Below are 18,529 nucleotides of genomic sequence, written 5' to 3' on the forward strand. Positions count from 1 at the left end.
GGATGAAACCACGTTAATATCGAGTAACGGAGAAATAAGAAGGCCCGGGCGATACAGAAAATGATGACTTTTAACACAAAAAACGAGGCAGCCGTCTAATGTAGTTTCCGCGTGACGTCATGACATCGAGGCCATGAATTTTCTCTGGACCTCGAGTTGTGCTTTAGATTCAGTTTTCTTGGTTATGTGACAAGACACAGCGCCTGGTGTGGCCACGACTGTTTTTTTAAATTTCTGGCCTGTGTTAATCTGGTCTCGGGGCGATTCTAAGGGACACCTAGATTGGTGTGAGGGACCTTGGGGAAAAAATTAGCCAGGGTTCCTGTTTAATAGTATGCTCTGATAGATAGAGATGCCTGTGGATTTCCTCAGCTCGTAGTTGAATCTTCTCCTTGTGACAGTCTCTGAGGGGTTGGTGATGACTTAGTTCCACTCCATTTCTGTGGGTCCTGGGATAAAAGGCCAAAATGGGGTCCCCACATTCAGCTGTACATAGGACAGGTGGTGCCTGACCAACGGTAGTTCACAGTGGTGCACTCTGTGTGCTCCCAATGCACTGACAAGAGGTTCTCAATCTCATCCTGAATGCTTTTTCTCCACTGGGATCTGATGGGGTTATGTGCACCCGAAGTGTGAGGGTGATGGAAGCAGAGTCACTGACAGCAGTTAAGAAGTGTCCAGATGAGCACTTGAATTGCCTAGGCACGGAAGGCTCTGAGCCAAGTGGTGGAAGATGGGATTATTACAGATGCATGCCCACTGGTCGGCATGGAGCTGGTGGGCAGAATGGCCTGTTTCCCTGCTGTATATCTCTATGATTCATTGCCCAGGATTCACAGAAGTCAGCGGGGATGTCGCATTTCTTCAAGGATGCTTGAATCTTTTCCATTGACTGCCTGGTAACCTCCTCCCATGACAGAGCTCGGACTAGAGGGTCTGTTTTGCAAATCTGGTATTGAATGTGCAAACAATGCTGACTGCCCAACAGGTAACCTCCTCCCATGACAGAGCTCGGACTAGAGGGTCTGTTTTGCAAATCTGGTATTGAATGTGCAAACAACGCTGACTGCCCAACAGGACTAACTGCGTGTAATTAAGGCCCTAGCGCTGCGGCTGTTGGCCCGGGACACTTGGAGGATTTTGCAAAGACAACATTGGTGGTATCTCTCCAGTACCTTGAAGTGCCTACTGTAGGCCAGGGATCACCGCCACCTGGTAGACTGTAAATTTTGTGGTGGGTTTAAGGGCTTGATGTTCAAACACCCCCTTTTCCACACTTGGCCAAGATGGTGCTGACACGCCAAAGGCAGTGGTGAACTTTGTCATCGATGTTTGTCTTCGCTTGGGGTGGCTCCTGAAATATGGGAAATGGTCCACGTTCTACAGTGTTTCTCCCTGAATCTTTATTGTCAGGTGGTGGTGTTGTGCGGCAGGGGCAGGTTGCTAGAGTGCCTTTTGTTCTGCGGATGTTAAGTGTAAGGCCAATTATCTCGTATGCTTCAGTGAACGAGTTGGTGAGGATGTGGAGCTCGGACACTGAACGAGTGCAAATGCAAGGGTTATTTGCATATTGCAACACTGTAGTTGATCAAACTTGCTTCTGGAGTGGAGGCTGCATAAGTTGCACACTTTTTCATTTGCCTTGTCAATTAGCTCCACTCCAGCAAGAAAGATTGATTCAGCCTTGCTTGACACCAGACGACATTGGGTCTGTTGTGGACCCATTGTTTAAGATCATGGGTTGAACGGCATTATGTCGCAGATGTAAGATGAAGGTAAATTTCTGTGGGCAGTCAAATTTGACCCAGAGGCCCCCTTGGTTGACTGAGTCAAAGGCTTTGGTGAGGTTGAGAAAGGTCACGTATAATGGTTGACATTGTTGCCTGCATTTCTCTTGGAGTTGACTTGCAGCGTCCATTGCGTCTGTAGAGGACGGAAACCTCATCACGATTTGGAGAGCAGCTCTTTGGCCATTCTGAGGAGTATCTTGGCAATTACTTTCCTTGTGGCAGACACCATGAGAAGATGAATGAGGAGCGGGTGTAGGTTTCAATCGTGCTCCGCCCTTCAGTAAGATCATGGCTGAACTTTAACCTCAGTATCACTTTCCTGGTAACCCCACATTCCCTGATTCCTTTAGTATCTTAAAAACCCATCGATCTTGCTTAGTTGTGAATGTGCCCAGTGACTGAACCTCTGCAGCCACCTTGGGTAATGAATTCCATTGATTCATTACTTCTGGGTAAAGAAATTTTTTCCTGTCTCTGTCCTGAATGGCTGGCCCCTTATTTTGAGACTGACCGCTGGTTCCAGACAACCCAGCCACTCCTGTTCCATTACCACATTTAGATTTGTCTTCTTTCTTGAAGGTGGTCACAAGCTCCGAGTCTCTGTGTTTCCCTTGCGTGACATGTTCATAAGTGGCAAAGGTCTGGATTTGTGACTGAAGTTCCTCTCTTCCAAGTTAAGCAAGGATGCCATCTGCCCTGAGGCCTCATTTCTCAGTTGGCATGTGGCCTTCTTCAACTTGTTAGCCAGGGGTGGTGGCGAAGCTGCACTGGATGGTTTGCTCTGGAATGTAGTCACGGGTGCTCACACCAAGGATAGAGTCACGGTCAAGGGGCTCTTCCAATGGTGTGATGTTAGCTTGCTCAGTCACTTGGTTGAAATTGCAGGATTGCTCGGTAGATTTTATTTTTAAGATACGGGCAAGGAATGCCATTTCACGTCGAAGATCCTTCGGGGAAACTGAACCTCAGTGGTAGTTGTTTCTTAAATAGCTCCATGGTTTTTGCATCCATTGCCTGATCATAATGCATGTTATATTGCTCCACATTCTGATTCAGCACAGCTTTTTCTTTGAGGCATTAAACCAAATCTCAGTCCTCCTTGCAACTGCTACTGCTACCCCCACCCCGCCCTCCTCCCCACTGACTAATGGCATCTAAAATATATTAACTAGTTCTGGAACTTCCTCCTGAAACCTCACCAATCCTCTCATTAAATGCTCCTTAAATCCAATATTTTGGTCACCTGCCATAATGTCACCTTATGCGGCTTGATATCACTCTTTGATGATGCTCCTGTGAAGTTCCTTGGCATGTTTTACTACTATAAAAGTGCTACATACACATAAATTATTGTTTCAGGGAATTGATATACTTTATGATAGTACTTAAGAAATAGGAGTGGGAGTAAGCCACCCAGCCCCTTGTGCCTCCTCCACCATTCAGTTACATCATTGCTGATCTTTGACCTCGGTGTCACTTTCAGTGATTCATGTGCAAGGACACCCTGGTCCCTGAGAACAGCAACACCTTTCAATCTCTTACAATTTAACTTTGCCTTTCCTTTTTTTCTCTACCAAAGTGGATGACTTCACATTTTTACATATTGTATTCCATCTGCCATGTCCTTGCCCAGTCACTTAGCCTGTCTGTATTTCCTAAAGCCTCTCTGCCCCCTCTGCCACCTTGCTGAGTATCATCAGCAAACTTGGATAAAGGGATCAAGCATAGTACATCCAATTCATTGAAACAGATTGTAAGCAACTGGGGCATTAATCTCAAACACTGCTGCACAGCACTGGCCACAGCCTCCCAACCCAAAAATAACTTATTTATTCCTATTCTGTGTTTTCTATCTATTAACCGGTCCTCAATCCACACCACTTTATTATCCCCAACGCTGTGATTGCATTTTGTTTAGTAACCTCTTGTGTGGCACCTTATTGGAAGGCCTTCTGAAGGTCCAAATACACCACATCTATTCTGCTAGTTACAGCTTTCATAAATTCTTTGCTCTACCCAATCCTATTTATTATTTTCCAAGTGGCCTGTTACCACTTTCTTAATAATGGATTCCAGCATCTTCCTTCCTGCTGATGTCAACATAACTAATTTATAATTCCCTGTTTTCTCTCTCCATTCTTTCTTAAATAATGGAAGGTACATAACCAAACTAGAACCTTTGAAATTTTGGAAGATGACCCCCAGTGGATCCACTATCTCCATAGTATGAGGGCATTGATGGGTAACAATAACATCATTGTCATGTTACTAGAGTGGTAATGTAGAGGGTTATACTAATAATTTGGAGAGGTGATAAATGGAACCTAAATTTAGTTAATTAAGTAATCCTGGAATGAAAAGTTAGTGTCAGTAACTGTGTCCATAAAACTCCTGATTTGTTGTTTTAAAATCCAACTGGTGTGGTGTAGGGAAAGAAATCTGTTTTTTAACCAGGTCTGGTCTAGGTGTGACTTCTGACACATGGCAGCGGGTTGATTCTTAAATGCTCCAGGAAATGATTAAGAAGAGGAGGAGGATGAGAGGTGACTTGATAGAGGTGTACAAGATGGCATAGATCGAGTGGACAGTCAGAGACTTTTTCCCAGGTCGAAAATGGCTAACACGAGGGGAAATAATTTTAAGGTGGTTGGAGGAAGGGATAAGGGGGATGTCAGGGGTAAGTTTTTTTATACACAGAGTGGTGGGTGCGTGGAATGCACTGCTGGCAGAGGTGGTGGAGGCAGATAGGGACATTTAAGAGACTCTTAGATAGCCACATGAATGATGGAAAAATGGAGGGCTATGTGGGAGGGAAAGGTTAGATAGATAATAGAGCAAGATAAAATGTTGGCACAACATCGTGGGCTGAAGGGCCTGTACTGCGCTGTAATGTTCTATGTTCAATGAAACGACTTTAAGACCACACGGTGGTTCAAGCAGGTTCTTAATGTTAGTTAAAGATTGCTGGGCTTGCAAATGACGTCCACGTTGTATGTTTGAAAAAGAAAAATTTAAGATGTAGCAGCATCTTGTTAACAGGTGAAGGGATTCCTTCGTTTGAGGTGTGAAGAAAATCAATGCTTTCTTTCTCTTTCTCTTCCTGGACTCTATAGTAACTTGTCATTTGACTAATAATCACCAATGCATGCTTTCTTTCAGGGAAACTGAGGGTGTGCCGAGTACAGCAATACGAGAAATCTCCCTCCTCAAGGAGCTGAACCATCCCAACATAGTCAAGTAAGGACATCTTGTGCTATTTCTTGATTTAAAGGAAGCATTTCATAAAAAGAAAGCCTTTACGTTTTTGTAATGCCTTGTGACTTAGATGTTTATGACCCTTCATGCTTAATAACTTACTTTAAAAAGGCAGTGACTGTTAGTTGGACAAATGATGGCAGTCAGATTACGCATAGTAACGTGGCTCAAGCAGCAGTGAGGTGTATATTTGCGCAAACTGAGATCGCACTGGCAGCAGTGAGGCATGCGTTTGGGCAAACTGAGATTGCACCATCAGTAGTGATGCATATACGTGTGAAAACGGAGATCATACCGGCAGCAGTGAGGGGTGTATATTTGTATAAACTATGCTCAAACTGGCAGCAGTGAGGGGCATATTTGCGCAAACTCAGATTGTACTGTGTTACGTACCAGCAACAAAAGAAACACACTGAGGCATGCATAAGTGTTAGAAACTATTTTATTAATAACTACTTGTAGTAATAATAAGAAAAGTTAAAAATGTTAGATATCAAATATAATTCCCAAAACTAAATTCAAAATGTGTGTGTGTGTGGCAAATTCCCAAACTCCAAGTCCAGGAATAAGTCTCAAAATTCAGTTCAGCAAGTCATGAGGTGAAACGTGAGCAAAGGCTTCTGCAAAACCACCGTTGACTGAGGAGAAAATGTAGAGAGAAATTACAAAATCCAAATGTTCCATGACAGAACCCATACGACACCTCAATCACTGATGATCTCCATTGCTTTGTTCCGAAGTATCTGCCACCCCTAAAGGCATTCGATATGTGGCCACCCACAGAAATACCTGTTTCCTTCTACAGGTTAACGACAAAGCGGACTCCACTGGATTGCTCCAAAAATCCATACGTAGTGATTGTAGTGACAGACACAGTTATTGTTCTTCATCCATCAATACAGAGACAGTCAGTCTCTCCCCCTCCCCCCCCCCTCACTGAACAAACGTCAGCACATTGTTATCTTCTTGCTGTCGTGATGACACCACACGCACACACTACTCTACTGTACTATATTTTAAAGGGACAGTCACCAAATAGCAACCTAATCCGTAACAACTGCCAGCAGTGAGAGGTGTATTTGCGCAAACTGTGATCGCGCTGGCAGCAGCGAGGGGCGTGTTTGCGCAAACTGATCGCGCTGGCAGCAGCAAGGGGTGTGTTTGCACAAACTCAGATTGTATTTATGCAATGATGATTTGTATCGCCCAGGAAAATGACACTTGTGAATATCGCCGGATCAGTGAGTCGGGGTGAGATGGTGTTGGTGGGTTGTTCGTGTTGTTGCAGGGGTGGGTGTGGGTACCATGTCATGTGTGGACCAACCTTGATCAGTTTGCCAGTTCTGGCTCCGTGTGCTGTAGCCTGAGTTCACAATTCCCATTTAAGTACCACTCAAGCAGTCCTCATAGATGAATCAGTGGGCAAAGCCACCAGAGGTTATGTCCAGATGTGCATGCTATTTGGTGCCACTGTACATGGTGGGCTGTTCCATCCATATGTGTCCAATGCATCGAGGACCCAGAAAGAAAATTAGATTTCATGCAACTTGCAACAAGTCTTTGATTTTTATTTTTCATTGAAATTCAGTCACGCAATGCACAAAAATATGGGGCGGGACCACCCATTTTCTCGGCACCTGTTCCTTGCACTGCAGTAGGTGTTACGTCAGCCATGTGACCGACAATCTGAAGCATCTGCAACTCCAGCCGGAGGGCTGTGTGGGATAGAGGAGGAACTTCAGGTTGTTTATCGCAGCACTGGAATTGCACAGCTCTAGGGTCACTGGCTGTGCCTGACAGTCCTTGTACTGCTCCTTAACAGCAACGGCAGCTTGTATTTGTATTGCAAGTTTTAATGTATGGCAACAAATCTTGCATCAAGCCACGTGAAGAGATATTGGGACAGGTGGCCAAACGCTTGGTCAAAGAAGGAAGTTTAGAAGAGCCTTTTGATGAGGAGGAGAGGATGTATGGAGGGAACTTGAGAGGTTTGATTGCCTCTGAAGGCAGAACATTTAAAACTGGAGATAAGGCCAGAAATGGGGAAATGCGGAAATCTCGGCGAGCTGCAAGGCAAGAGGAGAGGGTGAGATAGGAAGGAGCGAGACCATGGAAGGATTTGCAAAGAAGGGTGAAAATTGATTCAAGAACCTCACTGATTATGCAGTGATGTTGAATAATCTAATGATGGTTGAAAGTTGCCATATGCTCTGGGCTTTTTAATCAAACCTTTTGGATATTTTCATCCTCTGCCACACTGCCAAAATGATTGGAGCTCCGGATTGTTTTTAGTAACGCTTTACATAGATTTTATTTTGTTCAATTGTAGAACTCTTGAAACAATTGCTAAATTTTAATTTTAAAAGATGCAATTTGGGGTTTGTTTAGAAACATTCTGTATGGTTGATCTGAACTAAAGCAAGAATGTGTTTCTGTGGTGTGGGGTGCAATGTCAGTTGGAGGGGTAGCACAAGGTGGCTGTGATCTGCAACAGATCTAGCTGTTTAGTATAATTCCCCAAGTGTAATTAAGACCTACAGTTTCAGCTTTTAGATAAGCAGCAAAGCTCCTTGTGTCTGGGTACTGTCAGTACGGGCTGGGTCTCCTTGCCTTGGATATCTGCAGACCAGCAACTTGAGTGAAACTGCATGCCTGACATTGCTTGATACTGTACAACTGCTCAATGTAACAGCTGAACATATCTGTGATGTTATCAGGTCTGAAATGCCAGCTTGCTGGAGCTGGAAGAGTATCTGTAAACACCCGCGCATTCCTGTAACATTGCAGGCACTTTCAAAAATCGTGTTTGGAGGAGGGACTTGCATTGTTTGTGTTTCCATATTGCCCTAACTTGTCTTTTTAATCGGTTGTTGCAATAGCAGGGAAGAGAAAGCTTGGGCTGTCATTTGATTCTTTTGTAAAGCTGGTGTTAGAACTTTATCACCAGCTGCACTGTTTCCTCTCTGCTTGTTCACAGGTGGCTAACGTTCATTGTTAGGGGGAAGAAATTTAAGGGTAGTCTTACTTTCTTCTTAATTGTGACACACGTTGGGCTGCAGTTCCAGTGCACACCAGGCAGGAAGTATGCTTTCATGAAATAGTACCAGTTTCTGTTTTGCCATGAAGGGGGAAGATAAATCAGAAACACTCAGCAGATAAGGCAGCATCTGTGGAGGGGGAAACAGTTTATGTTTTGGGTCAATGACCTTTCATCGGAGCTTGGGAAAGTTGGAGAGAGGTTTTAGGTAAGAACAGAGGCAGAATACAGTATTACTATCCTTGCAATTCAAATCTGAAAATAGGAGTTCAAATCCCACCACAGCTGCTGGGGAATTCAAATTCTAGAACAAAATGAACATAGAACAATACAGCACAATGTAGGCCCTTCGGCCCACCATGTTGTGCCGACCTTTAAACCATGCCTAAGACAGACTAACCCCTTCCTCCCATATACCCCCCCCCCATTTTAAATTCCTCCATGTGCTTATCTAACAACCTCTTGAACTTGACCAACGTATCAGCCTCCACCACCACTCCAGGCAGCGCATTCCATGCACAATCCACTCTCTGGGTGGAAAACCTCCCTCTGACATCTCCCTTGAACTTCCCACCCATTACCTTAAAGCCATGCCCTCTTGTCTTGAGCATCGGTGCCCTGGGAAAGAGGTGCTGGCTGTCCACTCTATCTATTCCTCTTAATACTTTGTATACTTATATCATGTCTCCCCTCATCCTCCTCCTCTCCAATGAGTAAAGCCCTAGCTCCCTTAGTCTCTCCTCGTAATCCATACTCTCCAACCCAGGCAGCATCCTGGTAAATCCCCTCTGCACCCTTTCCAACGCTTCCACATCCTTCCTATAATGAGGCGACCAGAACTGGACACAGTACTCCAAGTGTGGTCTAACCAGAGTTTTGTAGAACTGCATCATTACTTCGCGGCTCTTAAACTCGATCCCCTGACTTATGAAAGCTAACATCCCATAAGCTTTCTTAACTACCCCATCCACCTGTGAGGCAACTTTCAGTGATCTGTGGATATGAACCCCCAGATCCCTCTGCTCCTCCACACTGCCCAGAATCCTGCCATTAACCTTGTACTCCGTCTTGGAGTTAGTCCTTCCAAAGTGTACCACCTCGCACTTCTCCGGATTGAACTCTATCTGTCACTTCTCAGCCCAGCTCTGCGTCCTATCAGTATCCCTCTGTAAGCTTTGACAGCCCTCCACACTATCCACATCACCACCGACCTTTGTGTCATCTGCAAACTTGCTAACCCAGCCTTCCACCCCCACATCTAAGTTATTAACAAATGTCACGAAAAGTAGAGGTCCCAGAACTGATCCTTGTGGGACACCACTAGTCACAGCCCTCCAATCTGAATGCTCTCCCTCCACCACAACCCTCTGCTTTCTACAGGCAAGCCAATTCTGAATCCACACGACCAAGCCTCCCTGGATCCCATGCCCTCTAACTTTCTGAAGAAGCCTACCATGTGGAACCTCGTCAAACGCCTTACTAAAATTCATGTAGACCACATCTACTGCACTACCCTCGTCAATCTTCCTGGTCACCTCAAAGAACCCTATCAGGCTTGTGAGGCAAGATCTTCCCTTCACAAAGCCATGCTGGCTGTCCCTAATCAGTCTATGATTCTCTAAATGCTCATAGATCCTATCTCTTGGAATCCTTTCTAACAGCTTGCCCACTACAGACATTAGGCTCACTGGTCTGTAATTCCCTGGACTATCCCTCCGACCTTTTGTTTGAATAAGGGGACAACATTTGCCACCCTCCAATCCTCTGGTACCATTCCTGTGGACGAGGACTCAAAGATCCTAGCCAACAGTTCAGCAATCTCTTCCCTCGCCTTGCGAAGCAGCCTGGGGAATATTCCATCAGGTCCTGGGGACCTATCCGTCCTAATATTTCCTAGTTAAATAAATCTGGAATAAAGAGCTTGTGCCAATAATGGGGACCATGAACTTATTAGAGTGTTGTTTACAAACCTATCTGCTTCACTCTTGTACTTGCCCAGTCAAGCTGATCTATGTGATTCCAGACCCATAGCAATATGTTTGACTTCTAACTGTCTTTGAAATGGCCTGGTGATCCACCCAGTTCAAAGGCAATTGGGATCAGATGATAAATGCCCACGTGTATTCTGTGAATGAATAAGTAAAAGGAAAAGATGGGGAAAGAGCAAAGTAGAAAGTCTATGACAGGGTGAAAGGCAGGAGAGGTTTAATGGTACTCGGGATGACGTTGCAAGGTGAAAGGTGGTGGTAATGGGACAAGTAAAGAAACAAAAGTTGGCTGTAGAGGTCAACAAGAGAATCATTAGCACTAATAGCTGTCCATAAAAATGACAGCAGAGGTAATGGTCTGAAATGGTTAAAAAATTATGCTAAGTTCAGAAGATTGTAAACTTCTTAATTAAAAGTTGAAGTGCTTTTCCTTGAGCTTCATTCAAACATTGAAAGAAGTCAAGGGAATTAAAACAACAAGCAACCCAAATCTTGTGGTCATTGTAAGCGTGACTGAGCACAGTTGTTCTGGAAAGCAAAGGTCAGTCTGGACCTTCTCTGCTCTTGCTGTATTTGTGGCTCTCATTAGTGAGTAGTGGAGCTGATTTCGTAAAGAACTTTTGCAGCTCCCTGGGAAGCCTTTATTCTCCTCATCTCGGGCTAGGCTAGGGGAGCATGACAAAGAAGAAACTATCCCATAAGGGGCATTTGCCTTTCTCTGGCATTATTCAACAGCTTGCAGTTGTATAATGCCCACTTATAGTGGCCTTCACACAGTTGCACAAATCAAGGCTCTCCGAAGGAGCATACTGCCCACTTATAGTGGCCTTCACACAGTTGCACAAATCAAGGCTCTCCGAAGGAGCATACAACAGACACGAAGAAAAATCACCTTGTCAGATTTACATTTTGTCGCAAAAACTGGAATAGAGATTTGTCAAATCAACCTTCTAAAACAATTTAATCTTTTGCCATTCTTTCAAGGCTTAGTACTTGTGACCACGTTGTAAAGGGATGGAATTTTGATTAATTTAGTGCAAGTGCTCTATTGCTAAAAAGTTGAGTACTTGATCCTGGCCAACTTTCCCCATACCACGCTCAAGGTTGGACCATGCAGGCTGACTTGCCGTGCACAGCTGGCACCATTGGTGGCTACAATTAAACCCCATCCACTTTTGATCACTCTGTTGCAGCCTATGTCAGATTGCTTGGCAACCAGAGATCTTCCTGATCACATTTAAGAAGGTTAGCTTCCATCTGTAAGTAATAAAATGTACATTGCCCAAGCACTTGAATCCACCCCAACACAATGAGTGAGAAAGAGGTCTTTCTGGAGAAGAGAATTGGGAATGATGGTGGAACCCATGACTGGATTACTAGTATTCCTCTTTTCCCCTCCCCGACCCCTGCTCCCTCAGGTTGCTTGATGTCATTCATACGGAGAATAAACTCTATTTGGTCTTTGAGTTCCTGCACCAGGATCTGAAGAAGTTCATGGACGTCTCCTCGGTCACTGGGATCCCGTTGCCACTCGTCAAGGTAAAATCGAATGAAGTTACAGTTGGATGGCACAAGAGCAAGTCGAATGCTTGAGGGGTTTGGTGCAGTTGACATATTTCCCATTATGTGCTTTGCTGTGTGGTGGCTTAGTTTATTATTTTGCCAGCATTATGACAATATTTCTGATGCAAGTTTAACTGCACAAAAGTGTAGATTTCATGAAGCTTGAACTGCATAAAATAGATTTTATGCCCTCTTAAAAATGCCAAACTGGCCTTTGGCAGGCACTCCATTGGGTCAATTCTGTGGTCAACGGTGAAGAGCTATGAGAGGAAGAGCATGCATTTACATTGTGCATTTTGCATTCTCGGGGCATTTCGAAGCTCTTTCTCAATGTAGATTACCTTTTTCAAGCTTTACCGTGCAAGCAAGTATGCCAGCTCATATGCGCAGAGCAAGGATGCACAAACAGCAATGAAGTAATTCATCATTTGCTCTATTTTGGTTGACGGCTAAGTGATAAGAAAACTGTTCTGCTTTATTTTGAATGGTGCCATGATATCTTTTGTATCCACCCAAACATTTCATCCAAAAGACAAACCCCAGATTCTGATTTTCAGAATGACTTGTCAATCTGGATAGCGCAATATTGAGGCACCAACAGTTTGTGGTTCAACTGAGAATGCATCTTGATTTACAAATGACATGACATTTGCAGATGTGTGTATTGAGGTCCAGTGCTTTTTCGTACAGTCAGGCCTTGATAATATGTATGCAGAGAGGATGGTTTCCACCCTTGGAGGAATCTAGAACCTGTGGGAATAGTTTCAGAATAAGGGGCTGCCTATTTCAGACAGATGAGGAGGAACTTTTCTGTGGTGGTAGAGAATTTCTGTTGGAATTCAGTACTCCAGAGAGCTGTGGGAGGCTGAGTTACTGAATATTCTCAGGGTTGAGATAGACTGGTTTTGGTTTATGGGGAGTCGAGGGTTATGGGGCAGGAAAGCAGAGGCCAAAATCGGATGAGCCATAATAGTATTGAATGGTGGAGCAGGCTCAAGGGGCTGAATGGTCTACTCCTGTTCTTGTTTCTTATGTTATTATTGACCAGCATGGGGAACCATCCTTTGCTGGGCATCTTGACTGGATAAGAAAAGATGAATCAGAAGATGCGTTGGACATTCTGCTGAAGCTGCGTGTGATCGCTCTGGCTGTTTAGGAAGGGAGTATGATGCTGGATCTCGGCAAGAAGCGATCCCGTAGCTCCTGAAGTCTACCTTCAGTCACAGCCTTTGTGCACCATTTTACTTCACATACAGACCTCCCATTGATGGTAGAATATTTAACTTGGCAAATCCTCCAACCACGTGTGAGAAAGAAATATCTCTGCTACTTGTAAAAGAACAGCAGATTTCAGGATTTTTGTTTCTGATTTCATAATGGCCCTTTTATCTTTTTGAGATTTTCTAATAATTTTATTTTATCCTCGTCTGAGACTACAACCTATTTTAGCTGTGCTGCTGGCACTTTTGTTCCAACTTGTCATCTTTCAGCCCACACACAATCTGGAACTTACCTCCTCGCCCATGTAACTCAAAACCTGCCCTTTGAAATTTTGTGTTATTTTCTCTGATGGGGGAGTTCAGGGAGTGTAATCTTACAATTAAGACCTAACCCATTTAGAAGTGAAATCAAGCAGCATCTCTTCACAAAAACAATAATGGAAAGCTGGAACCCTCTCTGAAAGGCTACGGATGCTGAGAGAGAATTGAAACTCTCTCGGCATCCACAGCCAGGGTGGAAATCAATCTAATTTTTTCTTTAATGAGTAAAGGTATCAAGGGTTGAAATGCAGATCAGCTGTGGTCTTGTAACTTCACAGAAAGGCCATTCAACCCATTATGCTCATACTGGCCCCCAGGGGGATTAATCCCATTACCCCCATTTCCCCCCCTTTCCTTATTTCCCTGAACAGCTGCTACTTATTCCATCTCGTACATGCCCTTCAACTCCTCTTTGATTCTCTTTGCTATCAACCTGCACTAAAAAAATAACTTGCAGTGTCCAATTAACCTACAACCCAGCATGTCTTTGCGATGTGGGAGGAAACCAGAGTACCTGGAGGAAACCCACGCAATCTTGGGGCGTAGGTTTTTATTCCATGTAGACCGCACCGGACGTTAGGATCAAACCCTGGTACTGTGAAGCAACAGCGCTAACTGCTGTGCTCTAATTGAGTAGCAAACCCGAATCAGTTCAAGGGACTGATCAGCCTCCTCCTGTTTCTGTGCAAACTGTTTCATTAAATCTTTCCACATTTACCCACCCATACAAAATGAATTTCAGTCTCTTCACTATCGTAATCCTTTCTGGCTGTTTAATGATTGTTATGGGCTGAAGGGCCTGTGTACATGCTGTGTGACGTGTAATTGTAATGTAGCATGGCCTCTTCCTAGAATTGCAGAACTATTTGACTGTGGTGGGAGAATACATGGGCCTAGTCCTGTGTTGATGTCACTGAATCACTGAGTACCACGTTTAAAGCTGCCTACTATAGTCTCACATTTCTACATTTCTCGTGAGTTTTACCCAAAGCAAGGCCTCATCCCTTTTTGAGAGAGGGCCTTGCTTTTGTCATTATTCCAAGCTGTTGACAACTATGCCAGGGTACGTACAGAGGAGAGGAATCTCAGCTTTCCTGCTTTTTCTTTGTGAATTTCACAGGAACGATTATTCGCCCCTGAGGTTTACACCTTCATTTTTATTCCTGCTGTTGGTGTTCTTATGTTGAGCCCTGTGGTAAACTCCAGCCTCGGCCACCGTACTCTCTCAGTACCTGACCTTGGTTACTACCCAGGGTGGGCAGGCTTAGAATTTGAATGGGACTGTGAGGTGCCAGATGAAGTTGGTTTAACAGCCATGGGATGTTTTGCTATTCCAGTTTCATTTATCATCAACCTTAATATCGTGGTTGGTGTGAGATGTTTTATTGTTGAGCTGACTAATAATTTCTTTTTATCCCCTGCTGTTCAGAGTTACCTATTCCAGCTGCTGCAAGGGCTCGCATTCTGCCACTCTCACCGGGTGCTTCACCGTGACTTAAAGCCCCAGAACCTGCTGATCAATGCCGAAGGTGCAATTAAGCTCGCTGACTTCGGACTAGCGCGAGCTTTCGGGGTGCCTGTTCGCACATACACCCACGAGGTATGTTACTGACAGTCTGCCACCTCAAAGCATTGGAGGAGACTGAGCCAAAGCAGCTCCTATCCCTGACTGCCCTCGTGGCTCCCTATGCAACTCCTGGGAACGGTCATGTGACTTGCACCATAATTAACGTCTCACTCTGTAAGGTCCTGGGACGTTACCCATCTGAGCACAAGACATGTTTGAGAGTCAAGGGCTAAGTGAGAATGAGGAACAAAGTTTAGTCAACAAATAGTACTGGAGAAGTTGGTGAGCTGGAAGGCTGATAAATCCGGGACCTGATGATTTGTATCCCAAAGTTTGACATGGTTGCTGTTGAGATAGTGGATGCTCTGGTTCTCAGCTTCCAAAATTCGATAGATTCTGGAACTGCTCCTGTGGATTGGAGGGAAGCAAATGTGACCCCACTATTTAAACAGGGAACTAATGACCTGTTAATCTACGTTAGAACCATAGAACAATACAGCACAATACAGGCCCTTCGGCCCACCATGTTGTGCCGCCCTTCAAACCACACCTAAGACTATCTAACCCCTTCCTCCCACATATCCCTCTAACTTAAATTCCTCCATATCTAACAATCTCTTGAACTTGACCAACATATCAGCCTCCACCACCACCCCAGGCAGCACATTCCATGCACCAACCACTCTCTGGGTGAAAAACCCCCCTCTGACATCACCCTTGAACTTCCCACCCATTACCTTAAAGCCATGTCCTCTTGTCTTGAGCATTGGCGCTCTGGGAAAGAGGCACTGGCTGTCCACTCTATCTATTCCTCTCAATATCTTGTATACCTCTATCATGACTCCCCTCATCCTCCTTCTCTCCAATGAGAACAGCCCTAGCTCCTTTAGTCTCTCCTCATAATCCATACTCTCTAATCCAGGCAGCATCCTGATAAATCTCCTCTGCACCCTTTCCAATGCCTCCGCATCCTTCCTATAATGAGGCGACCAGAACTGGACACAGTACTCCAAGTGTGGCCTAACCAGAGTTTTGTAAAGCTGCATCATCACTTCGCAGTTCTTAAACTCGATCCCCTGACTTATGAAAGCTAACATCCCATAAGCTTTCTTAACTACCCTATCCACCTGCGAGGCAACTTTCAGTGATCTGTGGATATGAACCCCCAGATCCCTCTGCTCCTCTACACTGCCCAGAATCCTGCCATTAACCTTGTACTGCGCCTTGGAGTTTGTCCTTCCAGAGTGTACTACCTCACACTTCTCCGGATTGAACTCCATCTGCCATTTCTCAGCCCAGCTCTACATCCTATCAATATCCCTCTGCAAGCTTCTACAGCCCTCCACACTATCCACAACACCACCAATCTTTGTGTCATCTGCAAACTTGCTAACCCTGCCTTCCACCCCCTCATCTAAGTCATTAATAAATATCACAAAAAGTAGAGGTCCCAGAACCGATCCCTGCGGGACACCACTAGTCACAGCCCTCTAATCCGAAGGCACTCCCTCCACCACAACCCTCTGCTTTCTACAGGCAAGCCAATTCTGAATCCACACGGCCAAGCTTCCCCAGATCCCTTGGCCTCTAACCTTCTGAAGAAGCCTACCATGCGGAACCTTGTCAAACGCCTTACCAAAATCCATGTAGACCACATCCACTGCACTACCCTCATCAATCTTCCTGGTCAGGAAGATGCTGGAATCTACAATAAAAGATGTAATAACACAACACCTTGAAAATAATATCAGGATTGAGCAGAGTTAATGTGAATTTATAAAAGAAAATCATGTTTGACTAATCTATTGGAGTTCTTTGAGGATGTGACAAGTAGATTAGATAAGGGGGAAATCAGTGGATGTGATGTATTTTGATTAGCGGAAGGCTTTTGATGAGGTCCCTCACAGGAGGTTGGTCAACAAGATTGGAGCACAGGGAATTGGGGGCAATATACTGACGTGGATTGAGAATTGGTTATTGGATAGAAAGCAAGGAGTCAGAATCAACTGCTCGTTCTCAGGTTGACTTGCTGTGACTTGTGGGGTACCGCAGGGATCAGTGCTTAGGGCCTCAGCTATTCACAATCTACAGCAACGGTTTGATTGCTGAGGGGATGAAATGTTATATTTCCACGTTTCCTGATGATGCTAAACCAAGTGGGATTATGAATGGGGAGCAGGACGTAAAGGGGCTTCAAGGGGATATGGACCAGCTGAGTGGGTGGGTGAGTACGTGGCAGGTGGGGCATAATGTGGAAGAATGTGAGGTCATCCACTTTGGTCCATGTAACAGAAAGTGAGAATATTTCTTAAATGATGAGAGAGTGGGTAATGTTGATGTGAAATGGACCGAGGTTGGCTTGTGTACAAGCACTCAAAGGCCAAAATGCAGGTGCCACAAGCTATTTGAAAGACATATGGTATGTTGGCCTTTTACAAAAGGATATGAATATGGGAATAATTATTGCAATTGTGTAGGATCCTGAGGAGATTGCACATGGAGTGTTGTGCACAATTGTAGTCTCCTCGTCTCAGAAAGAATGCACTTGCCATTGAGGGATTGCAGTGAAGCTTCACTAGACTGGTTCCAGGGATGGCGGGTTTGCTGTACGAGGAGAGATCAAATAGACTGGCACTATCTGCTCTAGAGTTTCAGAATGAAACGATCTCCTCAAAACTTACAAAATTCTTACAGTGCTTTACAGGCTGGATGCAAGGAGTGTTTCCCCTGGCTGAGGAGTCTAGGACTGGGGGCGTGGTCACAGAATAAGGGATAGGCTGTTTAGGACTGAGATGAACAGAAATTTCTTCATTCGGAGGGTGGGGAATCTTAAGAATTCTCCACCTCAGAGTGCTGTGGAGCCTTGGCCACTGTTCACACAAAACATAGTTCGATGGATTTCTGGACGTTAAGGGAATTGAGAGTTATGTGGATACTGCAGGAAAATGGCACCAAGTTGACTGTGATCTTGATGAATGGTGGAATGGGTTTGAAGGGCCGGGTGGTCGACTCCTGCCATCTCTTGTTCTATGGTTCAGTATTCCTGAGCTTAATGGCTCCCTTTAGAGTTGTAGAGTCATGAAGTTGGACAGCACAGAAAAGGGCACTTCGGCCCACCATGTCCATGCTGACCTTTTTTTTTGGCCCTCCTACACCAATCCCATTTGCCCGCATTGACACCATATCCTTCTATGCCGTGCCTATCTGAGTGCCTGTCTAAATGTCTCCTAAATGTAGTGATTGTATCTGATTCCACCACCTCCTCTGGCAGTGAGTTCCAGATATCACCCACTCTGTGTGTGTGTGTGTGTGTGTGTGTGTATGTATGTGTGTGTGTATATATATATATATATATATATATATATATAAAATATGTGTATGTGTGTGTGTGTATATATATATATATATATATATATATATATATATATATATATAAAATATATATATATATATATGTGTGTGTATGTATATATATATATATATAGGTATGTATGTGTGTATATATATAAATTCCCCTCAGATCCCCTTTAAAATTCCTTCCTCTCACCTTAAACCTATGCCCTCTTGATTTTGATACCCCTTCCATGGGAAAAAGATTTTGACTATGCCTCTTATATAGTTTGATCAGGTCACCTCTCCGCCTCCTTCACTCTTGGGAAAACGAATCCAGCCTCTCCAATCTGTCCCCATAACTAAAGTCCTCCAGTCCAGGCAACACCCTGGTGAATCTCCTCTGCACTCTTTCCAGCGCAATCGCATCCTTCCTATAGTGTGGTGACCAGAACAAC

The 18,529-nt window shown here is 44.5% G+C and overlaps 1 protein-coding gene across 1 annotated transcript in view; it reads left to right on the forward strand.

Annotated features, from left to right (window-relative positions):
- The window catches only part of cdk2 (cyclin-dependent kinase 2), a 30,701-nt gene that overhangs the window by 515 nt on the left and 11,657 nt on the right, over window positions 1–18,529 (forward strand). The window contains exons 2-4 of the mRNA XM_052009459.1: window positions 4,950–5,027; window positions 11,489–11,609; window positions 14,604–14,774. Of these exons, the coding sequence (XP_051865419.1) occupies window positions 4,950–5,027; window positions 11,489–11,609; window positions 14,604–14,774 (370 nt within the window). The remainder of the gene's footprint in view (window positions 1–4,949; window positions 5,028–11,488; window positions 11,610–14,603; window positions 14,775–18,529) is intronic.

Source organism: Pristis pectinata, chromosome X (assembly GCF_009764475.1).
Source record: "Pristis pectinata isolate sPriPec2 chromosome X, sPriPec2.1.pri, whole genome shotgun sequence".
Lineage (NCBI taxonomy): Eukaryota > Metazoa > Chordata > Chondrichthyes > Rhinopristiformes > Pristidae > Pristis > Pristis pectinata.